This window comes from Colius striatus, chromosome 1 (genome assembly GCF_028858725.1).
Source record: "Colius striatus isolate bColStr4 chromosome 1, bColStr4.1.hap1, whole genome shotgun sequence".
NCBI classification, from domain to species: domain Eukaryota; kingdom Metazoa; phylum Chordata; class Aves; order Coliiformes; family Coliidae; genus Colius; species Colius striatus.
Window position 1 is genome coordinate 112815274 of NC_084759.1, and position 26465 is coordinate 112841738.

At 36.6% G+C, this 26465-nt stretch overlaps 1 protein-coding gene across 1 annotated transcript; it reads right to left on the reverse strand.

Moving 5' to 3' along the window:
* Positions 1 to 2718: 2718 nt before the first annotated feature.
* On the reverse strand, positions 2719 to 24838 carry LOC104561349 (suppressor of tumorigenicity 14 protein). The gene is made up of 17 exons (XM_061988687.1): positions 24758 to 24838; positions 24301 to 24469; positions 23559 to 23683; positions 22652 to 22719; positions 21479 to 21660; positions 21348 to 21386; positions 20106 to 20325; positions 17423 to 17562; positions 15899 to 15996; positions 14549 to 14661; positions 13493 to 13626; positions 9718 to 9825; positions 8483 to 8602; positions 7682 to 7865; positions 6731 to 7002; positions 5646 to 5782; positions 2719 to 2877 (listed from the first exon to the last, which is right to left on the reverse strand). Exons 1-17 carry the CDS (start codon positions 24836 to 24838, stop codon positions 2719 to 2721), a joined length of 2349 nt encoding a protein of 782 aa, XP_061844671.1.
* Between the last annotated feature and the right edge of the window lie 1627 nt (positions 24839 to 26465).

The following is a 26465-nucleotide window of genomic DNA, read 5'->3' on the forward strand; positions in this document are numbered from 1 at the left end:
GTTCTGATGCCATCCTTGTGTTTCTTGTCCCTCTCTACAGAGCACCAATATCCCCTCTGGATAAAAAGGTTGGGCAGGCAGCTGGTAACTGTATTTTTGCTCACTCTCTTGTCCCAGCATAGAAAGAATCATGCATTTAGAGGGAAACAAATCTTCTCTCTCCAACTCCCTCCCTTGTGTATCCACTCACAGCACTGCCCTTTCTTTTTCCTGCCAAATGCTGAGCATGCTGTCCGCCCACCCAAGATTTTCTCTTTGTGCTGATGCCTGGAGCATTCCCAGGGGTTTGTATTCCTGACATCATGTCGTAACCATCCAGGCAAATGCACTCTATGAAGCGGAGATCACAGTTTCTGTTACATTCAGAAAATAAAAAGAAATAATAATTGCGTACCCCACCTTTTGGTTCTGGAGAATCCTTAAAACTTCATAGGACTGATGAATCTGAGCAGTCATCAAGATCAAAACCTGTGTCTGGATTGAGAAGATTTTACCTGAGACATCTTCACTAGAAAGGCCTTTACCTGCCAGTTCTCAGTTCTTCAGCTGGAGATGAGCTTCATTTATATAATTTCCACTCACAGCAAAGACTTTACCTTCCTACTGAATTATCTGAAACCAACACAGATTTTCCTAAGTCAAACGAGTTAATGATTATAGATCTCACCTAGCAGAAGCCAAAGTCCTTTTGTTTACATCTGCGAAGGAGCTCCTTACAAAGCCTTGTGTTTCTTTCGTCTGGGTAATCTACTTCCACACTTGGTGCCTTTCTGCACGTGAAGTAATCGACCCTTCTGATGCATGGAGCTCAGAAGCTCTTAAAGAAAATAGGAAGTCAAGACATGATCTGAAAGTCTGGCCTAGACTTTTATCTAAAACAGAACAGCGGGAAAACTATTTTCTTCCATAGCGAAGATGTTTCTGGTTTCAAAATAAGGAAAAGAAACTTGTGCTCTTAAAAATGCACTTTAGTAAAACAGGCAGGTTAAGGCCCAGTTTTACAAAAGGAGGAAACTTCAAGGTACAAATGTAGTTCTGATTGCACCTGGGGAGTAGAGTTTCAGAGACATAATCAAATGATAAATCATAGTCACTTGCATTTTCAGCACAAGTTTATTAAAAAGCAATATGTGAAAGACTACCTATCCATTAAAGTTACTAACCACCCTAAAATATAGACTTTGAGTACAGCTTATGTAGTAAGTTTGACACAAGCATTGCGAGGTATGAGAGGAGTGGGGAGAAACCTTTAGCACCAGCGCAAGTAAAAGAAGGAAAAGTACCAGTGTTAGTTGCAAGAATTTCACTGCAGTCTCATCACAGTGCTGGCTCATTCCAGTGTTTCCCCTACATGTTGGCAAGGTGGGTCTAAAACTAAACAAGCATCACATTTTTATGGGCTGTAGAATGAAAGTGTGCTATGTGGACAGCAATGACTGGTATTCAAATATCCAGCTTCCTTATTTACTTTGTATACATTACAGAGGAAAGCAAAACATTTCCAAATACTGAGCACAATTTCAAGACCATCTATACTGATCTTTTATTAAACTGAATATCAGCATTCTTAAGTCCCATCATCAGCTTTGGAAAATTTAAATCAGTCAAATTTGGGCTGATTGGCTCATCAGGAAGTTATAATTATCAACACTAGATTTGCTACTAAAGGAATGTGGCTGTCATTTCCTCTTCTACTTTCCAAGGATGCATCCAACCACATAAATCCCTTTTCCTTTAACATCTTTTTTCAGTGTAATGTGGCCATGTGAGCTCAGCTCAGGAAGAGATACAAAACAAAAATCCTGACCCTGAAACTCTGCTTGCTGCAGACCAAGGACATCAGGAAAAGCAGTATGAACTAACTAAAAGCATGCTAAAGATTCACAAAGTGTGCCAGAGCCAGACTTGGAGAAGTACACTTGTAATATATTGTAAACATCAGACTCTATAGCTATGTGTGAGAATATGAGAATGTAAGAAAGCACAAAAGTTTATATTTAATTAATTAAAAATGAGTATTTGTTTCCTCTTATTTAAACTTCATCCAAAAGAACCTAAATCATACCCTTCCAATCCTTCAATAAAAATCTATTGCATGCTAACATTTGTGAGCTATATGTCTGATGTTTTTAGGAAAACCCAGGAGACAGCCCAAAAGTTACAGCCCAGAAAGGAGAAGCTATGTAGTCGCAACATAACTAGGGAATGAATTAATTTCAGCTTTGTACACTATAATGATTACAGTATTCATATTTTCAGGAAACATGACATAATTGGTTCTGTTTAAAACAAAATATAATTATTTATATTTAGAATTCTTTAACATCATTAAAGTTATATATATTGAATTGAGTGTATATATAAGAAATGTGGCCATTAATGTCTACATTTATGGACATAGGTTATGATTTATATCATAGGTTATGATTATAACCTATTAACACAGGTTATAATCCATTTTATTTTGGTTTTAAGGCAGTGCTGCTCTACTGCTGGGGATAAGGAAGATGAATCCATAAATAATCTGAAGCTACTCTGAATTGAAACACTCACCACCAGGTGAACAACAAATTCTAGTTTCTTCATAAAGAAAGTATGTTCTTTCACAATTAAACATTCAACAACATTTTCATATTATATCATCAGAGATGGAGGCAATAGACTACTGTAGGAAGCAGCTTTTATAGAGGAGATGATCTGCATTTTCTCCTTGGCATGTCAGTTTGTATTCTGATGAATCCAGTCATAAAGCGCTGTCACTCTAGTGTATACACCAGGACGATTGCGCCGAGCACATCCTTCACCCCAGCTCACAATGCCAGCAAGGTACCATCTATTTCCCTTTCCTGTGCAGGCCAAGGGACCTCCTGAATCTCCCTAAAATGAACAGATTTTGGCCATTAGTGCACATGCACATACATGAAGCAAAAGTTAGGTTATCTTAGGAAATTCCAATTTAATATTACAGTCTTTTTTCTGGATAGACTGTACTAAGCTAGATGTCAAATTTCTTCAGTTCATTTTACCTCATGGAAGTAGCAAACTGAACAATATAAAGCAATGGCAAGAAATTTTTAAACATTACCCATTGCTAACATCCCATTATAACATTCATAAACAAATGATCACACATTGAATGAGAAGATAGGCATGGAAAGTGGAAATTCTGCTACCATTTGACCTTAAAACATTTACACATTGAAGGCAGAATTCTTATACTGTGTATTACAGAGGAATACAGGAACAGAATACCACAGATCTGAAACAGATACCACATATCTGAAACAAAAACACCATCAAAACAAATCCAAAATCTAAAAGCAAATCAGGCACAACTAAATATTGTCAGCAGTTTCATGATTAAGATTTTATCTGTGTTCCTAGAGGGAGAGAAACGAATGTGCAAATAACTGACTTCTTAAAGGGAAGATACAGCTCTCTACAGCTACATAGAAAAGTAAAAATTCCTAATTAGTTCAGTCCACAGGATCAAAATGCATTTGGGCTTATGAATTCTCTGTGTCCATCATTGTTTTAACAGATAAGTTCATAGAACTCTAAGCAGTTACGAATCTATCTCATCTCTGCAGTTATGCCTTGTATGCATAAGGAAGCCAGCAACCTCCAAGTTCACCCTGGGGTTTGCTTGCTGTACCCAGTTGGAGCTGAAGCATAGAAGAGGTCAGAATAAAGCCCTATAGAGCAAAAAAGAGTAACAAAAGAAAATCTTAATCACCCAAACAAACAACATTATCTAGGGATAAGAAAAGAAGTCCAAATAGTTCTTTCAATTTCTCAGGCTGCTGTTATACTGGCAATTTTGTTTATCCAAGAGGCTAGTCTCAAAGTGACTTGAGAAGAGAGGCCATATAGTCAAGCTAATTACACAACTATCTCTGAGAGAACAGAGGGGCTGTATGCTGGTTGAGAGAGGAAGGATCCTAAAAAAGAGGAACTGAGATCAAAAAACATCCTAGGGCGATAAGAAAACAGAATCTGAAAGAGTGAATGTCTTTTTTTCTCACTGTAAGTATAACATCCTCTAAAGATGAAAGGTGTTTGGAAGCTTCATATAACCTGTGTAGTACATGCACAGCTTATGTATCCATGAGGAAGTGAAACAAATCAGAATGCCCACAAGTCTGGAACTGTAATGAAAGGGTTTCAAGGCACTGGGGATTTCCTGAACTGACAACGTCATTCCTCTCTAGCACTGCACAGGAAATAGACTAGTGACGGAAAAGAAATAAATAGCAAAGAGGCTACCCAGACTGAGAACTTTAAGGCCCATAGGGCCAGCATCCTGGGACTCAAACACATCATATTATGTTGGAAACTGGATTGACCAGTTTGGTATATAGTCAAATTGGTTAAAATGTCCATCTGCAAATTCAAGGGCGTTTCTTAAGCAGCACATTTTTGAGGGGAACATCAGGCCTCTAAACCAACATGTTTTAGTAAAACAATTCCAAGGTCTAAGGTTATAGACAAACTGTATAAAGTTAACAAAAATAATAATTCATTCAATTAGGACTTGGAGAGTGCAGAAGATCCTGCAAACAATCCACTCTGTATAAAGCAGTTTGAACCAATATGAGCTATGATCTTGCAAAAGCCATCCTATTATATGAAATAATAAAGTCTATATATCATACAAAAATTCTATCAAATTACCACAGTCTAAAATCAGTAATATATTTGTCTCCCTTTTCACAATAATTGGCATAATAATCATGTTTGTAATTTTGAAAGTGGATATTCATCCTAATAAGTTTAAATATTGATAAAATATGCAACTAGTTTAATAACCAAGAAAGAGATAGAAGGAAGAGTCAAGACAGTTGAAATACATCCAAAGACTAGTTTCTGATTGTGTGTGAAAATAAACTAGACCATATAACTTATGATGCCACAATGTATTCAAAATTTGTTGTTATACATATCCCTGTGAAGGTGGTTGGTCATTGGAGCAGGTTCCCCAGGCACTTCCCTCTTGTCATGGCACCAGGTCTATCAGAGTTCAAGAAGCATCTGGACACTGCTCTTAGTTATGTTTTTTAGTTTCAGGTAGTCCTGTGAGAAGCAAGGAGTTGAACTTGATGATCCTTATGAGCTCCTCATAACTCAAGACATTTTATGATTTTATGAATGAAAATTTAAAACTCGAAGGTCATATTGCAACTGCATTTATCAAACCTAGCTTACCTTTGCCTCTTGTATTTCTTGGTGACTGTAAGAATCCACTACTCATCATACTGTTACACTATTTATTAATCCCAGTCCCAGAAAAGGAAAGAAAAATCAATATAAATACCAAAAATTACAGCTGGCCCTAACTATTTCCTTGGTTCTCACATCTTCTTTATAGCAAACGTAACTGTTGAAGAGGAAAAATAATTATTTTCAATACATTCTGCTGTTTGTCTTTGCAAACCAATATTTCTCAAGAAATTCAAAGAAATGCCAAATTTCCTTCCTTATTTTGGGAAGCCTTTAATTGCTGTGCTAAATTAAGCATATGCTCCAGACATCTTCCTTTATTACTAAGAAAAAGAAACCCAAACCACAAAACCCTCACAACTCTAAACAGTTTTTCCAGTGAAAGGAAATACTTCTTTGTAGTTTTTCTACAAGTTCCAGGCTACCTGGCATGCATCAATGCCACCATTAAGATGTCCAGCACACAGCATACGTGATGTGATAAGATCATCATATAGCTTGTTGCAAACACTTTGATTAATTATTCTCACTCGAGCTTCCTGCAGTGTTTTGACAAGATGACCTAGAAAAAATACAAAGGATATTCTAGAAGTTACAGTGGGACAGTTTTCTAACAGAGATGCCATTTGTCAAAACAAAAGAGAATTGCTTCAAACTCAAAATCTACCCAGGTGATGACAGGAGAGTAATTCCCCTCCCTCTAATTTCTGCCTACCCTCAGCTTTTGAAGGCTGATGTCTGCATTACCCTTTAGACATAGAGATCCCTGTGTACCACCTTTCTATTTGTTTAGTCTTTATCCTTATGATCTTATTCTGACACTGAGTAATTAAAAAGCCATGCAAATTATAATACAAGATTCCACACAGTGTGATTAATTTTCAATGTCATTTCAAATTGTGCTCAAAGCTTTATATTATTTACATTCTGGTTATACTCCATTGTCCAAGCCATACTAAATGAAATTTCAAATTTTTTTCCCATCCTCTCTCTCTGTCTCTACAGAAGGAGCAGAGGAATTAAGTTGAGAGAGGGAAGTAAGTCACAAGTGACGACGAGAGCTTGAGTCTGTACTATAGTATTAGCATAAAGCATCATTGTGAACTAAACATCTTCAAGCGTGCTTTGGCCCATTAGTGAATATAACCTTTTCAATAGCTAGATGATGAGACGAGGTATCGGGTATTGGTTTGCTTGGTCATTTGGGTCTGAGAGTGGGTTGAGAATGAAACAGATAAGAGAAAAATATGATGTTCTCACCTGCCATCATATTGACTTTTAAATATTACATGCATCATTTTGTCACACATATTGCCACTTATCATGCAAGCACACACTCAGAATTCAGACTGCAGCTAAGGGGAACAGTTCTAGCCATTTTTTTTTAGACCTACTAAGTAAACAATAGGTTTTTGGTTTTGTATTTTTTTCTTATAGCTACATATATTTCATTGTTAGATTTTAAAACTAAACCAAACTTGCAAGAGATATATCCAGGAAATGAACATACTATTTTCTTTTATGGCTCCCCAGCCAGTTACATAGCAGATAGTTCCATAAACAAATACTCTAGAGGTGCTGGGTAAACAAATGGGCTGTATCAGCTCACTGAAGAATACAGGTGTCTCCATTTCCAACAGGGCAATGTCATAGTCTGAGATAGATTGGTCATACCGTGGATGGATAATAATCCTTTTGATTGATCTCATAGCTATACGATTGCTTTTTTCATTAATAGTATGTAAGCCCATATATGCTCTCCATCCTGAAGGAACAGAGTATCTGTAAGGAGTGGAAAGTAAAGCAGTGTCAGTTCACTTATTTTAATCTAGTTTTCAATATTTCATCAGATTGATCAAAATCAAAGTTTGTGGAGTAGAATACCACTTAGGAAGATAGATGCACTCTGAACTCTGTCTTCTACAACAATAAACAACGGATTTACTTACTATTTTGAAAATAATAATTTCCTGGAGCTGTAAGACCAATTATTTGCAATGCACCATGGTTTGGAAGTCAGAAAAACACGTTATTAAAGTTTATTTCCTCCTTAACATATGTTAAGAGGTAAATCTTGTTCATTTACACTAAACATTTACACATCAGCGAGTTTGACAGCTTATCAATAAATAGTCCTTTTCTTGGGAGAAAAGGACATAGCTTCTACTCAGAAAATCCCTGCCTTCTAAAAAAAACCATGGTGGTTACCCTAAATCTAACAAAACAGTGTGGTTTATCATACAGGATTTACTGCCAATGGAAGCAAAATAATCATTTCAGATACTTAGGATTTTTGACGCCAGGAGAATACAATATTGAAGGTTCATGTAGTAATATCATGTCACAGGTTATACCCTGAATCAACATATCTAGACAAGGAATAGCTACTACATGCTTTTGAAAACAATACTGTAAGGTTATTAAACCACAAATGCTCTAGGACAGCATCATTTCTTCATACCTTACAGAACCAGAATCCAGGAAGCAATGTGCAGCAGATATGAGCCACCTATTGGAAATAACAGATGCACCACATACATGGCCATGTGCTCCCATCTGTAAACTTGCTTGCCATGGCCACTTTCCAGATATTGCATCTTCACCTCCAACAATTCTATTTTTCTTAAGCAGGTGTCTTCCACAAGCTAATGGAAATAATTGAATAAAACAGTAACAAAACCCACAAGATTGTTTTACTTTGGTATACTTAATACATTTATCCATAGACCTCAAGCTGTTTTTTTTTTAAAAAAAAAAAAAGATTTCTTACTGTGCAATTGGTAAAATGTTAAGGGTAATTGTCCATTTTCACTGAACAAGAGGGTCAGGAATAAACCAATCATTTCCTATCCTCCCTCATAGCTTTGTGGAAAGTTTAGTAACTCAAAAAGACATTTCAGCACAATTCCAAACTGGGTTCTTTCCACAAGTTGACTTGAAGAGGACTTCATAAATTCCCTCTTTACATAAATAGCTCCTGAATTGCATTCCATACAGCTCAAACAATCACTAAGACCTAAATGTTTTTCTTAGAAGTGTGCGTTGCTTGAAATAAGTCATCCTAGACAGAATCAGTGGATTTAAAATGAAACAGTGCAAAATTGAAGACAGATTTTTTTCACATAGATGTTACCAGGAGAGTAATTTTTAAAAATTCACATCTATTTAATCAGTTCTTAATCCACTAATGCTTGACCATTGCATAAAGTCCTGACTCAGTTTCCCAAGTCCTTAAATAATTTTAAAATACATGTTACTATACCACAGTTAATTTCATCAGATCCATCTGAACAGTCTCTTTTCCCATCACACTCAGGATTTGGTTTCAGCAAGCATTTTCCATTGAGACATTTGTATGCATAAGGGGAGTAATTTTTGTAGGCTGAAATAAAAGAAAGAAGATCATGTGTTTGTAGCCATGGTTTGCAAATATTTAAAAAAATCTTGTATATTCAACCTACTTGATGAAAGTTTTTCAAAGCTACACTTTCCAGTCTGCTTGAAGTCACAGTCTATACTGGTTCAAATTGATCCCTCTACGAAGAGAGGACAGGGACAATGCTCCACTCTAATGATCACATTCATTTCAGTTTCCACTGTCCATGAGAAAAAAGGCAAAAGAGCCTCCAACAGTCCTCACTCCCATTTTACTTAGCCCTGAACTAAAGCAAGCTAGGCTAGTCAGATCTGTTGTTTTACTTTCACCCACGTTACTGGCGTTAAAAATTATAAATTTTCACAGCAGATGCAATCTGGAAATCAGATTATATCTTTCTGGTTTTAAGTGAAAAGCTTTTAAACATTTTGTTTCCAAGCGGAAGTTGAAAAAATTGTGGAAGAGCATGATACCTCTCTCTGAGAATTTTTTTTCTAAGAACTATTATAATTTACTGTGTGGGAATCCTGACATTTCAGCAATAGATCTCCATTGCTGTAATTCTCATTATCAGTTCTTTACAGTGGCCTCTAAACAGTGGAAGGGTTTTTTTTATTTTCCCTTCAGCAAACAAGCAGATACTCCTGGCTACCTCAAGAACCTAAGATTCAAAGTAAGGTAAAAATTATAAAAGCAAAATGCAGCAAAACACTAGGGAGACATTAGTAGTACCAACAATGCCTGTAACCATGGGGGATTTACAATAAAGAGATCATGCACATGACAAAGGGCAGCAGCCACAAAGCTATTATGTCTCTCTTCCTTTTATTATTGGGTACTGATCAAGCAGCAGCTGGGGAAAAAGTGCTCTTCTAGCAGGGTCACCAATAAGCTGTGGTTAGGTCATCTAACTGATGTTACTGTTACCTTGGATTTTGCACTATTAACTTCTTGTCTAGACTCTTCCAAGAACTCTACATGTTTTCTTCTCACTCTTATGGAACTTGAACTTTGTGCTATGAAAAAATATTTCGAAATACTATATTTATGTGTTAAAATAAACTTATTTCTGCTCCTGTCTTCCACCATCTTTTGCAAAATAACTAAAAAGACATACTTACAGCAGTTGTTGTCATTGCTTTCCTCCCCACAGCTGTCATCATCTTTAGAAGTCTTGTATTGATGCTTACACTTCCCATCACCACAATTCAATCGTTCTGGGTTACAACCTGAAGAAGAAAGTTCTGTAAATGTTTTATAATCCAAGTAGGTGGCTAGCAGCCATGTGCTACACTCCCTACCAGAGATCACCTTGATGTTACTGTGCCATCTTTGCCAGACATTATTTTACCTTGGTTTTGACAGCTGCCAGTGACAGAGATACTAGTTGCACTAACATCTGCTGCACTCTCTGACCTTGGGTTGCCTTCTGGTCACTCCTCCTGGCATCTCTTAATTGTTTTCTATCTTCTTTGATGTACACTGTCCAATATGGTTACATTCCTCCAGCTGAAGCCTTCCCACTGGTGACTGGGAGTGCTTTTTCAAACTTCTGTCTAACATCCTTAGCATGTAACTTAAAAAGAACCAAACGCCACCAAAGAACACAGCACTAAAACACATAACAGACAAACTATATGACTTCATGACTCTTGAGTCAGCTTTTGAGTCACTGTCAGCCCTCAGCCATATTTCAGCAGAAAAACAACTTAGTTAATCAAATGCACATGTGGATTGCCTAAGTTCAGATCTTGTCTTTATTGAGTAGAATATCATTTTCTTCATACATATTATCTAGATTATTAGGATAATTTATAAATATATTTCTCTCAAATACATCCTTCCTTCGATTGTGTGGCACTTGTTCCATTTTATAAGCATCTTCTTTAATTGATCACTTAGATCTCTAAGAAAAACTGGCAGAATGAGAAAAAAAAAAAAACAAAACCTTCCATTTTGGTAATAACTCATTGCAAATCATTATCTAGAAACAGTTTTCTATATTTTTTTCTCAACATGTTTCCTTTCCTTACTGATAAGTTTGTCACACAAGACAGTGTCAAAGTACAACTTCTCCTCTATTTATCCTCTCGTAACAGAGAACTAAAAATTTTAAAGTCCATGTTGGTTTATAATACCTTTTTCACTGTTTACAAATAGTTTGACCACTTGTCACTTATTTTAAAAAAAAAAACTGTTTTAGAAACTTGTAAAGATTGATGTAAAATTCCCTTCTATTTTTTTCCTGTTCTCCCACTCTTTAAAGAAATGCATTATGCAGACTCTTCTCCAGACTTTTAAATCTGTGCCCACATCATTCATGTGATCTTAAAGATAGTCACCAATACTTTAGAGATTATTTCAGCCAGTATCTAAGCTTCCAGGAACATTTTAGAGGAGAACATGAACAGTAATTGCCCTGCCACAATTTAATTCATCACTACCATCTGATCAGCCTTTCCAACCTTCAAATTGTTTGCTTGAATGAATGCAAGTTCTCCCTGTATATCTGAGGACAAACTAGAAAAATAAATGCTGTTAGAGCCTAAATGAATTAATGCAGGACTGTGCCACTAAAAAGTATTAAAATGGTTATTTAAAAAAATTAAGCTAATGTCATTTCTAAACTAAATGGAATGATAAAAAAGGAAACGTTATCTTACTTGGCACAAGGTTTTTAACATGCAGTCTGAATTAAATGCATCAATATTCATCTAAATGGACTTAGAAAATGAAATTCATATTCACTGTCTCATTCTAAGAGTCAAAAGTGATTCAGCACAAATGCATAACTACTACCAATAGTGAACACCTCTTCAATTGGTTAAGGTAATGTATTTTACACAAGAAACTCTAAGGTGAGGAGAAGAAAAAAAAGTCAAAACTAGGCATTCTCTTTAGTGTTAGAAATTCAAACTTCCTGACATTAAAACATCATAGAAATCAGTCTCTGTGCTATTAGACTCTGACTTCATGTACTGTTTAAGTACAAAGAGATCTAGCAATTTCATTATGAAGCAACCTTTCACTAAGAATTTCTTTCACTTAAACTGACAACTAATATTGATGCTAAATTGTTTCTTAGCAAATATAAAAAATATTCTCTTCCACTTTCTCAGTCGTGGTGACAAACAAACAAAAAGAAAGCAAAACCACAGATGATCTGTAAAAGAATAAGTAGCCAAAAACCTCTTCTTTCTGCCCTGGTCAACTTAAGCTTTTTCCCCTCTAGCACCACAGGCAAATTAACAGCTAAATCAGATTGAAAGACCAGACACATTTGTACCACATTTATTTAATCAATTTCAATCGGGAGTCACGTAGTCTTCTTCACTGCCATGCATGTGACACTGGTGGGAGAAAAGTACATGCTGTGCCACCAGCTCTAGCTCAAAGCAAGTGTCTCTCTGTGTTCTTTTCACCATTCCCTGAAGTTATTCAGGTGATGATTGGCATTTGCTTTCCAGGTCAGCTCAGAGCAGTGCCTGAGATTTTTATTAACTGTGTTTTGGTAGGCTTTCCACAAGGAGAGACAGCTAATCTGAGGTGAGTGACTGCAAATACTATAGATTTAGCAGAAAATAAATTGACCATCATCTCTATTGCTACAGGCAAAGCTCTTGTTGGGAAGACCAGTGCTCTTGATACATTCTGCCTTCTCAGATAGCCTTCCACAAATGCCTTAACTGTTTTGACATCATACCAACATATCACAGCTAATCTACGCCTCGTGGCAAGTCTTAATACAGATACCTAAGATTGTGTAATCAATCCTTAGTCACAACTTTGAGCCATATGCTCGCTGGCTTGGTGCTAGAAATAGACCAGAGGACACAGAGAAAGTAGAGATTTCTTCACAAAGTAAACGCTGGGGATTTTCTCCATTAAAATGGTATTCTTGTGCTTTGACTCATCTATGAACCATTTTTGCGGCAGTAACCAGAGTAACCATTTGACACACTATAGTTTGTAACTTTTTCAAGTAGAAAGATGCACACATTGGTGAAAAAATAAATCTCTGAAAATATGTGAATGCTATAGAATGACTGACCACAAAATATGACACTTATTTCTAATGTGAAGCATGAGGAATGAATATATACCAGAGATCCCAAGACATAAATACTTTTAAATCAATAATGAACAGAATTACACTCACTCAAGCAAGCCAAAGATCTGAAGAGGTTTTACAGACTGAACAGATCTCTGGATATCACAGGGAACTTTAGCTATGCAGACATCAATTGGGTAAAAGAAATAGACGGCATTTAAAAAGAATGTATTGCAGATGTATATTTTCTAATATCACAGGTAAATATGTTTATCTGTTGAAAATCCATTTTCCATCTTCTGGAAGCCCTTCAAAATCTAACACTGATATAAAAATGCACAGACTGAAAAGACAATAACAAACCCAGTCATGTCTCCACAGCACCTGATAGCAAAGGGTCCTTATTGACTCTCAGTGAAAACTTAGTTTGTCTAAACCATGAAGCTGATCCAGAGCATCTTGAGTTGTGATTTTAAAGAGAAGATTATTCATGGTTAGCAGAAGAGTCATGCTTAGACGTTCTCTGCCATATAAATTTTGTACTGCAGCTTAGCTATTTTAAGATGCCAGAAAAATGTCAAATAATTAGTTCTACAGAGATTGGGAAATTTTACTTTTACTTTGTATTTTACAAAAGTGTTGTTAAAAGTTACAAAATAAGTACTAGCTTCTAAAAAGCATCTTTTCTCTAATTTTGTACACTTATTTGTTCAATTAAATACATAATAGCATTTTAAACAATCATCTCTTGCAATTAGGTTGACATAAAGAGGCAGGTTGGTTTGTGGTTGGTCTATCAAGTATGGCTTCTTCTTCAAAATTAAAGTCGGGGCTTATACACTTACGGTCTGTGTGACTGAAGGCTTTGTATTCAATATAAAACCCTCTGTGGGTGACCAGTTCATCAGAATGGAAGTTGATTGCGACAGAATAGCCATATTCTCTGTTTCTGTTGTTTTCGGAAAGAGCTTTACAGTATCTAGCAAGGCAAAAGTGAGGATAAGTAATTTCTAACCAAACTATTACCATCCAGCTACCTCTACTTTTACTGAAGATTTCAAATGCAAAAAAGCCTTAGAACAATACCAGAAATATCATCTCTTTTTTAGTGGTAAAACAGCACCACAGAAGTATTAAAAGACTATTTACAAATGCCTTCCACTCCACAACTTTTCTGGGACTAATAGACTTTGAAACAAAGTATAGCAAGATGATCAATGTCAGAATCTAACTTATAAATAGAAACTGCTTTTAAACACGCTTGAAATCAGTTTTACCATTTAGGTTTTCAAAGCCAAGGTTACAAATTCGGTAATGGGCTCATACAGCCAAATCCAACAGCTGTTGCTCGTCTTCCAAGAGGCAAATTACTTTGAATACTAGGGGTTGTTTTGTTTTGGGGTTTTGTGGGGTGTTGGGGGCAGGGCCTAGTGCTGGGAGAGTGTTCCTTTGCTTAAGGCCACATATTGGAATTTGTCCTGTTTACAGAAAACAGTTACAATCACTGAAGAGTAAGTGGTATAGGAAGTGAAACTTCAGATGGTGCAAGCTCTCCACTCATGTCAAGGCAGTTGCCAGGATTTACAGTTCAACCCCAACTGTATAAAGCCCTGCATTTTTCTGCATCATTGCTTTTAAGGGAAACAATCAATTAAATGCCTAAAAAAAAAGAAAAGTAGAAGTAGAAAAAGTAGGATGTTTCAAGGAACACAATGAAAAATGTTCAGTAGTAAGGCAGCACTAAGAACATTTTTCTGCTTAAATTCCATGAAAGTGTGTCAATTTTTTGGTTAAGTGCATCTTTCTGCACTGCAAGTGGTGAGAAGCTTTTGCTTTACTATACTATCTTGTGCAGGACATTGAAGTGCAAAACAATGTCAGAAAACGGTGTATTTACTCACCGAATCCCATCAATTTCTAACCAATCTTTATCACATTTACTGGACCCTGGAGACTTCTCTTGAATTTGTATTATGAGGATTTTTAATGAGAGCTTGTAGCCAGGCAATGGTGCCTAAAAATCAAATGATAAATATCCTGATATATACATCCACAGAATGAAGAGCTCTGCGTTTCTAAGATGGTAAATCTTGCTTCACTTATTATCGGGTTTTTAGAGTTTCTTAGTTATGCAAATTGGCATCTTTGAAGAACCAAAAATCTATGCTATTTTAAACATGTATAGAAATGTTTTTAGACTCAGCTTTGGCCGTATTGTGCCAGATAAAGCATTGCAAGCCTTCCTGCAGCCAGAACATAGCACTATATCTGAGGTTCATACCATGATTATAATGCCGCATGTTCCAGTGCATAAAATAAAAGATTTAAGAGATCCCAATGTCAGCTGGTGACTCAACCACATGTGCTACAAGCTATTACTTTTGATTGAGCAGATGAAAACTGGAGACTGCTATCAGCTCATAGACATGAAGAGCATCCTTTTAAAGAGAAAGTCAAAAAAGCATTTAAATACTTAATGGAGCAACATATAAACACACCAGGAATCTGGTAGAGCAGTTTCTCAGTACTGTCAAAGGGCTTACTGGAAATCCAGAGCTGAATTTCTGAGCCAGAAAAGTTCCTGTTTTCTGCAGAGTTCAGGAAAATACAGTGTGGTATTCGTTGTATGAGGCATGATTTACATGACCATTTTTTCTTTCTAACATAGAAGCAAAGCATTGACTATTAGTGATCTTCTCTGGCTGCTAGGATTTCATAGAATCATAGAATGGTGGGGGTTGGAAGGGACCTTTAGAGATCATCTAATCTAACCCCACTGCAGAAGCAGGTTCACCTAGATCAGGTCGCATAGGAACGTGTCCAGACGGGTCTTGAAGATCTCCAAGGAAGGAGACTCCACAACCCCTCTGGGCAGCCTGTGCCACGGCTCCGTCACCCTCACAGTAAAATAGCTTTTTCTTATGTTTAAATGGAACTTTTTGTGTCCCAGTTTCATCTCATTACCGCTTGTCTTGTTGCTAGATATAAGAGAAAAAAGGGATTTTACTCTCTACCATCTTAGCTATCACTTTGTTTCTGTCATAAAAAATACTGAAATTTTTGGAAGCTAGCAGTGTTCCTCTGCCACAACTGGCACTTGTAAATAGGATAGGAAAGAAATGGGTGCCTGAGAAGTGCAATGGTCTTAGTCTGTTTTTCTCTCTTTCACCCACATCAAAATTTCTCCCAATTTTATGTGTATATCATATAAAGCAAAGTCATCACTACTCAGAAGAGTTCCCAGCACTTACACTAATGATCCAGTTGCAGTCAATGTTTGGTGGGTAGTAACTTGGGTAATAAGGAGAACTTAGTGTCCCGTTCCAGGAAATATAATGACCACCACACACTGGGAGAGAAATACATTAGCAAGGAACATGGTTATCCCAGTTGGCTTAAAGTACAGAGCCTACTTTACTCGCCACAGCCCTTCTTTATGCACAGAGTTAGAAGAATGGGTTGTGACTGTATTAAACTCAGGTTTTGCCTGTGGTAACAGAAAATCACATAACGTCCACTTCCCCATCATGTGGATGTTACCCTTTTTAAAATCAAATTACAATTAATAAGTACAAAACATGTTATTCTAAAAAAACCAACATTCCACATAAGTGGAAGAAGCAATTAAATGTGGACACACTGACCTTCCCCTTCCAATTTACTTCTGACCTTTCTTCAGACATTTTAAAAGAATTAAAAAGCAATCAGCTCAATTCAGTAGAATCTCTGATTAATTTAATGTAAACCAGGAAATTTGTGTTTCACTTCTCAGTCTGAAAATTCAGGCTACGTTTGAACAGTATCTTTTAGGGTTTATTTTATTTTCTGCTAAGAACTCTCTTAGAACTATCCAGTCCTTAGTGATCTTAGTTCTCTTTAGGTAACATAATAAATGCACATGGATATCACTGAAATTAAGACAATTTTGAAAACCACAAAATTTTGTAGCAAAACCTGGGCTATACATCATTTGAAGTGCCCTTCTCCAGAACAGTGAAGCAATTCTAACATGTAATGGGATGAGTGTTTGCCAAAGCAGCATCCACAGAAACAGAAGCAGAAATGGATGAGACTTAGAGAATTTAATTCCCTATGATTTGTTCCACAGGTTAAAAAATAATCACTTTCTTAATAGTCAGAATTCTTTCTTAGCAAATGGCTATGACTAAACTTTCACTTATGAAGTCTCTATATCATCTCTAAACTACTACAGTTTATCGTTGTTCAAAATATTTCACTAATCACCTAGATCTAAAAAATTTGTGGAACTTCATAGGTTTGGAAAATAGTTCTTGGGTCTTGAATACACTTTTTTATATAGTGAACTGCACTGAACATAGTGTTGTCAGAAAAGGATCAAAGACAAATTAGAAGTATTTGCTCTTGTGTGCCATTTTCATTAAATGCACATACCCCAAGCTGAGAATATATTGCCAAAAGTGCTGCTCTGCCGGGGGCTATCTAGCTTTACTTAGATATATAATGACTGTAGTGCTGACTGCTCTGCTACCATTGCTCTGTGTTACCCATGTGATAAGATTAATGTCTGGAAAGTATGGCTTAAGTAGTAATCAGGACAATTAAAAAAAAAATCTCCCAGACTAAAGGGTATTATCTATTCTTTGTTCAGTCCTCAGACAGTTTCTTTTTAAGTGGATCCCTGATTTATAGGCCAACATCATTCCAGATACATTTGGGCAATATCAACTTTTTTAAAGGCAGAAAATAGGAATAACTGGGATTATATCAGATGCTTCTTTCTAATAATTACTTACTGATTTTAGGAATAGCTTGAAAGTGAGCTTTTAATATATTGCTTGCTTCTCTTTGGTCCAGTGAAAAGGTGAGCAACATTACATTACTTGACGAAGTTAAACATACAACAGGAGGAGTCCAAGCACCAGGTCCACACCATCTGAAATATTACAAAATTGCATTAAAGGAACTCCAAACTGTTGCCATATTCCAGTCATCTTTGCTGAGAAGCTGAGCAGAAGTAACACTGCTCTGGTCATCTGTGTTTCAGATGTATTCCCCTGGCTACCACTTCTCTATTATTCTTCCACTCGATACTACACACGACCTTAGACTTTCCCAGTGTTGAGGCTTGGTCACTCTGTGTGAACATTACAAATGTTCTTTCCTAACAAGTTCCAGATTCCTTGGAGTTTTCAGAAGTGGAGAAGCATCAGTAAGACAGAGCCAGATTATGTTACTTCAGTACAGATAGAGACATTGAGAAGTGGTGAGTAGCACTGAAAAGGCAACAAGTGCAGTGCAGCAGTGTTGAACAGCATCTATGCAACAGATAAACCCAAAGCATTTCCAGTCTGACATTTATCTTGGTTTCATGTCAGAAAAGTTGTCACACAACACATGAAACCTCATACATGACAGTTATTTATTCTTACTGTTCTTCTTTTATTTAAATAATACTGAGTTAATTTAAATTCTGATGCTTTAAAATTTATTACCAGTTGTAATTTAATTGCATCTGTAAATTCATTCTTATATTTATTGCATTTTGAAAACCACAGGGTATTTTGGATTTACTTTCATTAATTTACAAATGTATGTGTGAAAAATTTCCGACAATTTTCTCTTTTCCTGTGTAAAGTAAATGAAAGCAAATAAGATTAGACCTCACAGTAACAAAGTATTTCTGTTACAGCCTTGCATCAAGTTCTTTGATGTCACTGAGATCCAGAGGCAGCATTGAAATCAAATTCTGAACCTTAAACTGAAAGCAGACATTCTCTGCTTTAGCAGGCTACTCTCTGCTCCCATTTCATGTGAGACACTAGACAATGGATCTGCAATTTACCTCTCTTTTTATTACATTCTTTTTATCTTAATTCCTGTCAAATCATCAGAATAGCAAGGTAAGCACATATGAGTTGTCCACAAGATGTCTACTTTTACAGTACATTTCACAATCTCATCTCAATCACTCTTTAGTACTTGTCACTACATAGTTGCATGACTGCAGTTTAAAGAAGCTGGTGAAAATAATTTTACTCACCATGTGCGATCCTAGAGCAGAGTATGAGAGAATAATGGCTACAATTCAGAAATCCCTGTGTGTCATGGGTATTAGAGGTATTATTATTAGTTCTACTGCATTTGTCTCAAGTATGACATTAGCTGCTTTTAGCTTAAGTAGAAAATTAATAGACATATGCAAAACCACCAAAATCAACTTTTTTTGAGGTACCTAGAGACTTTTAATACCATCTCAGTCAAAAAATTCTGTTCCACTTCTTTGATAGAAATCAATGCAGATCCTTGAACTTTCTGTTTTACAGCTTACTGCATCATGTTCTCTGAAAATATTACATCAAACATTTGTGTGTGCTTTGCTGGCGTCCAGGTGGTTTCATGCACATGTTTGACTACATTTCTGATCCCTAAAAAGCTGAGTTATTGCAAATAATGTGAAATAGAGTAACAGTCCCAGCAACAGTCAGCAGCAGAGCAGATGCAGCCCAGCATCAGGTGTGGGGTTCTCCATGCAACGTTAGCACTTGCCTGGCCTTCTGATAGTCTGTCAACAGTGGCAAACTCTTGTGTCTTTTTTCATAACAAGAGAAATGTCTATCAACAAACCTGAAGAGGACCACCTACTGAAGTTAAAACACTACTAAATAAGTGCATTTCAAACAGTGCTAGATGAACATGCATGCTCAGCTAACTTCTTCATGGAAGTTCTTTAAGAAATTAATTAAAAATAGTCCCACTTGAAACCATCTGTCCTCAAATTCTAAAACTTTTAATCTATTCTGTTATTGAAGAGTCATAGTGGATAACACGTCCATACATGAAATTTGACTCTAGCAAATGGAAGCAGTGTAACCACTGATGGTTAAATATGATCTATATCACTTGTGCAAATGGACAACACTGTGATTCTGAGGATGGAGCCTTCCATAGACGTAGCACACCTATTATCAATAGATATTTGCTGGTTACTGGAATGTCATAAAACATATCTTTTCTAAAAGTAATAGTATACTCAAAAAAAAAATTTAAGTCTAGCTTTTTGTGTTGTGACGGTAATTGTATGAAATCAAAACCATTAAAAAACTGTCATTATGACAAATTAACCCCACAGGACTTTGTAACAGGCTTCCCAGGGAAGTGGTCATGACGCTGAGCCTCTCAGAGTTCAAGAAGTGTAGATGATGCTCTTAATCATACAGTTTAGTTTTAAGTAGTCCTGCAAGGAGTAGGGAGTTGGACTTCACAGTTCTTATGGGTCTCTTCCAACTTAAGATATTCTGTATTCTAAATTATTATTGGGAGATAATATGGAATACTGTTTTATTGTCTTATATAAGATTTTTAATTATGGTGGAGTCTTACATTTTGGAAGTCTGTTTAAGATCGACTTGATATCACTACAGTTTCAAAGAGTTTCTGTACAGCTGAATAAAACATCTTTGCGCTATACTATCATACCTTGTAATGATCTTGTTCTGCAGAGGAAGAAGGAAATCATATGCTGATAAGTGATGTGATGCACAGCTCTCTGGAGTGATACCGTGCAAAGTGGTAACTACCAGTCTCACCACATAGTTCGAAGGAACTCGCAGTCTCCATTGATAAAAAGGCTTTTGGGGATTCATCAGAGTTAGAGTCCTGTTGTTACCTGGCTTGGCATACAGGTCAAAGGATACTGCTGTACAAAAGAAGCTAGATCAGTGGCTGAAATGATGATAAGTTGAAAGATAAATTAAGTTATTGGGTAAAATGACAACAAAGTGCCTAACTGCACTTCTTTACTTCTCTAATCTTTCTTCCCTTAGCTTTATAACTCTGTTCCCTTTTCCCTACCAGACTGCATCACTTTCTCCTGCTCTGGTGAAGGAAGTATAACATCTCATCACCACTGGCTCATCACACCCTCAACAAGCAGGAAGCGACTTGGCTGCAAATGCTATCACGTGTGCTTGAAACCTAGTGCTTCCTTTGTCATTTTCTCTTCAGTTCTCACCATGCCATAAGAACACTGAGTATATGAAGTCAATCTGACGATGTGCCTGATATGGAGATACCAGGTAAAATGAATTAGATCTCTACAGTATTTGACTGATATAAGGCAAATAAATTATGTATAATTTTGTATGGTGGTTCTTTAAAACATGCTGAGAAAAGAAGACACGATTCATTGCAATTCCGGTGGAATTACTCAAGTTCAACCATTTTAGTCATAACATCAGAATAAAAGCTGTAAGGCATTTTCATGCCTGTAGGCACAAATATAACTTGGACCAGCCAGCTTGAATAAAGATGGTAGGGACAAGTTAAATGCAGCTGGCAAGCTACTTCCAATTATCAGAAACAGGTGCTACAAGTTAATTAATTGGGCCCTGGGTGATCACATGGGTGGAAGCAGCATATAAGGAAGCAGCTAGCAAAGGAAGGGTGGCTTTGAGTCAACTCTGTTGGTTGTACTATGTTGCCTTTGTACGTCTCTGCATATGCATTACCTAGCTTCTCTACATCTTTGAATGAATAGAGCTTGCACTGCTACAACACATCCCATCCTTTATTTGGAACACAGGCCAGGTTGATCTCGAGCTTAGTTTGGTTTGTAGGCCCTACGGATATGGTGATAACTGGGAAACTGCCATTTTCTTGTTATGTTTTGGGGTTTTTATAGCCACAGAATTATATCAGTTGGGATTAAAGCATAATTACCTGATTTTAGCATCACATCATATTCTGTAGAATCTGAAACTGAAATTTAATAACTATAAGCCACACAAGCCAAAGGCACAAACTGAAGAAAGAGAAATAGAGTAGGTACTAAATAACAGGTACATTGTTACCAAAAAGCTCCATTGTAACAAGTTCAAAATCTTCTTCACCAGAAGAACTGAATATGCGAGCTGCTTGTTTACTACTCATTTCTTTTTGTTCCATTAGAGCTAAATTTTTAAGAGAAGCAACAATATCTTGTGGTGCCCAGAATGTATTCCAGTAGTAAGCTCGAAGTCCAGACTCTCCTTCACTGTGGAGAAAAAAGAGCATGCATCATACATATACACTACTTACTATTTTGGGCATGCTTTCCACTGGTCTGTATTTTTGTCTTGTAGTTTCACAGCTAAGTTGAACTTCTGTGCAAAGAGTTACAACTGAATGTGGCAGCAAAAATCTCTCTTGTTTAACAAGTGGTTTTGCTATACAGCAAAATACTTTGAAAATATGTGGCTTAAACAGTTACACACTAAGACTGAGGACTATACCTCACTGAAAATCCTTGTAACAGTTTTTGTGGAATTGGATGTTTCCAACCCTGATGTATAGTTATACACTTGAAAAATCATATTACAGCTGCAGACACATTCTCCTTAGTAGTTTTTAACTGACACCAGCATCAGACAACGATATAATTTTATGCCCATACTTTGACACATTTCACACAATTCTTGTTGAAGGAAACAATCTGCATGTGTACATATAGAAAGAGTTACCTAAGTTATTCAAAGAGAGTACATCACACTGCTCCTTTCAAAATGGCCTACAGAGTGACCTTTCAGAAGTTTTCAGGGACTACCAGGACAGTAGTAGCCATCTGCTCAATGTATTTACTCAAGCTCCTGGTGAGAAATGTAGAGTGCCTTGCCCAAAATTTTAATTTTTGTTTTGAGAGGTTAAAAAGAAACTTCATTTAAATACACAAAATTGAAGTAAGATTCTGCAAGTGACAGAGGAAAAACTTGCTAAACTATGACTTAAAAAATAGGTGAACAGCCTACAAAACAATCCATAAACCAAGCAACAATTAATCAGACTATTTCTCTCACTGATTCTGTAGGGCAAGACAGAAGTCACACTATCAGTTTAGCTCTTAGGTCACATAGAAAAGTGCATTTCTGCGTTTTCACTCTGTGTCACAGAGATTTGCATATTCTTCCAGATAACATAAAATGCATAAAAAAAAGGATAAGTAAGACTGAATATCTCAAATTTATACAATAGGCTGGAATAGTACCTACCTGAAAGCAGCCACTACACACTTCAAGTAGTACTTTCCCAAGGAGGAAGATTCATATGTTTCTGTGAACTTAGTTAAATAACAGTAAAATATAAAACATTACATTTTAGTGTCAATGTCATCTCTTATGCTATAAAGTATTTGTCTTTCTTCCTTTCCTTTTCTTCACCTCTGCCATATTACAAGCACTACTCATCATTTTCACAGAATTTATCGGTGAAATAAATTACTTTTAAGTCAGGTCACATTTCAGGACCATTAAGATATTTCTTGATAATTAGTCATAAAAACAAGCTTTCCACGTTTTTTTTTTTTTTTTAGTCTTTAAATTTGGACATGAGTAACTTGTATTGGCTGTGCACAAAGCAGCTTTGAGACACTAGATTAGCTCTCTTGGGAAATACAGGCTAACAGAGATCTTCTTTGTGTTTAGGACTGCTGTTCACATCTACCCAGGAAACAGTGTTGATCTTAGAAATGGGAACTCCCGTAAGTGTAAGAAAGCAAGCATTGTTGTAGGGAATAAGGGAAAACAAAACAAAACGTTAAGCATTGAATTGGAGTTATAATTATAAAAAAATAAAAATCAAATAATAATATAGCAAGGAAGAATGTTTGAGTAAAGTGAAACACACACAAAAAAACCTACACTCCTGATTCCTAACTCGGTCTCTAACTTTGAAACCCAGAGGTTTTATTACCTTGAAAATATTGGCCTTACTGTGAGACACACACCCTGAGCTGTGTAGATACATTCTTAAAGTTGTACGCTGACAGTGCACTAGCTGGCTTGAAGCTTATTATTTTGAAGAAAAAAACCAATGACTAACTGTAGCCACTTCTTCATTTCCAGTCTGATTTCATGACAAGTATTTTTAAATTATTGCTATACTTACGTGAGAACTTACATAATTTTGGATTGCTTCTGCTTGCAGAAGGAATTTCTGTGACTTTGGATCATCAAGGTCATTTATGTAAGTCAAATTAGTAATTTCTACACTGCCACCTATATAAATAAGGGAGAAAGCTGGACCTGAGAAAAAAAGGATGCAAAAATTAGCACATCTAATGACATAGCATGAAATCTTCCGGAACAAGAGGCTTGTAGAAGCATGTATTTGTCCTCAGCATGTGTAGGTGTTAGTTCTTAAGAGAAACATTGAAAGAATATTGCCCAGAAGAAAAGCAGAGAAACAAGGCACAGGTTCAGACAGGTGTTTCTACCAGGAAGCCTTAATTGTTAGACTTCTATTTTTTGCAGTGCCATTCTGCTGAAAACATAGTTCTAATGGCTATGTTGAGATCTGGGAAGCAGTGTACATAAGTTAGGTACCCATTTTGTTTTGAAAAAGTGGATTAAAAAAGAGACAGTTAATTGCTACATGTTCTTGAGAAAGATGCCAGTTATAATAATGATGGTATTCACAAGCAGAGAAAAAAAAGAGACAAAATACACATCTCCATTATCATTGTGCAACTATGAACTACTAATTACTGTGCCTTTTGTAACTTTAGCAAAGTCCTTAAGGAGAAGGGAAATTCAGTAATTTATACACACATTATGTGCTTAGTGCAAAGTTTTTCATACTAATAATTCACCCAGTACAAAATACCCATCCGATCTGGACCATGCTGGGGAGTCAGACTTACAGACAGAATAGTGCAGGACTAGCGTAATTATTGTAATTATTGAAGAAACTATAGGTAATATTACTAAAAGCCATCTTCTCCAGAAACACCACTTCATCCAGTTGAGGAAAGAGTACTTCTGACACAAGCCTTCTCGGTAGCATGGGCAGCAATGAATATCCAGACTTTCCTAGTGAAAGACATGGGAAGGCATCAATTATTAAGACAACAAAAGAAGAACTATTGTACCATGTTTCAGTATATTTACCCTTACCATTTGAAATTGAAAGAATATGTTATCTATGTCACATGTGAAATCCACATATTTCTTGTCTGCTTTAATACACATTTCAAGTTATGTAAAGTGCAGGAAAAATTGCTTCTAACCAATTTGCACATGAGGAACAGAGGTTCCAGAATGGACAAAGAAAGATCATTTACTATGTTGCTACTACAAAGCTTAGTTGGTGTCTCTTACCTGCCCTGCAGTCTGCACAGAGTCATAAGGAGCTGGTATGCTGTACACAGAAACTCGGCTGGAGGGGAAAGCCCGTATCATGATGCCTTGACAAATGCCTTTTGACAAAACCCTAAATGAACTTCATTTCTTAAACATAACCCAGAGTAGTATGCTTCTCTCCCTGCCAGGCACAACACGCTTCTCTCATTTCACCTTTGGCACACTATTTGAAGCTGAAGCTGGCTGATCTGCAATCAAAGAAGGTGGGGAGTAAAAGTTACCATGACTGTAACTCCTTGTTTTCCCAACTGGCTGAGTTGGATACGGATCCCATCATTTGAAAATGAATCGGCTACTCACTTCTTTCAGAAAAACAAGAGAAGGAAATAATTTATGACACAATGCAAAGGACATGCAAAGACACAAAGGAAGGTAAATGAGGTAACTTCTAATTAGAGGAATCCACAGAAATATTTATGAGAGACGCAGCATGCAATTTCACAGGTCACCTGAGTTTTCCAGCCTCATGCCACTACTACAGAGTCAATGTAATTGCAAAGCAATTAATATTTACAATTCCTTATTGAAATTAAAACCTGTTGTAAGTTAGAAAACCAACAAGCTCAGGATATGCTGCATGTAAAATCAGAAAAAGCAAGGTTGGATGTGGGAAACCAACATTTTCTACATGGCAAGAGAGAGTGCATACAAAGAACAAAACCTAGAAAAACAGCCCCAGAAAGGGAACAAACCAACCCTGACAGATCACACAGAGGCTACAAAAAAAGGATTAACTAGAAGGCAATCCTCAAGCTCAGGAATGCAGATTACAACTGTAGACAGACTGCTTTGTTCAAGTTCTCTGTTTTTTCAACAGCCTATCTCTGCTACAAACACAACCTGCTGACTCACTGATACTTGGCCCCTTCCTTGGAAAAGAAACCCACAGAAAAAGCCTAGAGGAAGCAAAACTTCTTTGCATCATCTGTATAAATGGTATCAGGACTTCAAAAAATTCTATACATTCAGAGAAGTCAATTCCATAGCAGTACCTCTCAGAGGGTTGAAGCATCTTTTTTATTTGGGCGACAAGATCATTGCAAGATATATCAGCACATTTATTCATCTTGTTAAAGACGCCTGAAGAGAAAGAATTCAAATTCTCAGGTGGATGAACTCGAATATGAGAAAATTAAGGCAGGAAATAAGAATTAGTAGCTACAAATCCTGCAGTCTATTAAAATGAAAGTTTGAGAAGGGATAAGACTAATGTTTTGTTCCATGCTTGACTACAGAACTTCTGTCTCCTGAAATGAGGCCCTGTGTATCTGAGAGGATTTAGTTCACTTTGTATAATCCCTCCTCTCCCTGCCTTTGTGTCAGATGCTTTTGGTGGAGAAGGTAGGGAAAGTACTATCTGCAGAAGTACTAACAGTTGATTGCAACTTCATCATTGCTACTGTATTAGGCCATGTACACCTCGGAGGAAATTACTAAAACTTAAGCTGTCTCTTGGTGGTCAGTTGTATTTTCAGCTTCCTGGATATATGATTACATATGTACTTAGTTGGTGCCTGGAAAATTAACACAAAGTGCCAGAAGTTTATTATTGCACCTTGTCCTGTGTCTCCAGACATCTGCATAGAACAAGCACCACAAGGATCAATCTCTTTCACCAAGGTTTGAACAAAGAATATTTATTACTTCCATATGTGTACCCAGAATG

Bases quoted from the DNA above. Each gene is read 5' to 3' on its own strand.
- LOC104561349 (XM_061988687.1), bottom strand. From the start codon at position 24,838: ATGATACGGGCTTTCCCCTCCAGCCGAGTTTCTGTGTACAGCATACCA. The intron at 15,997-17,422 runs GTAAGTAATTAT...TTTCTCTCCCAG, and splicing joins TCAAGCTATTCCTAAAATCA to TGTGTGGTGGTCATTATATT. The intron at 2,878-5,645 runs GTAGCCTGGAAC...TGTTCATTTTAG, and splicing joins GTGGCATTGATGCATGCCAG to GGAGATTCAGGAGGTCCCTT.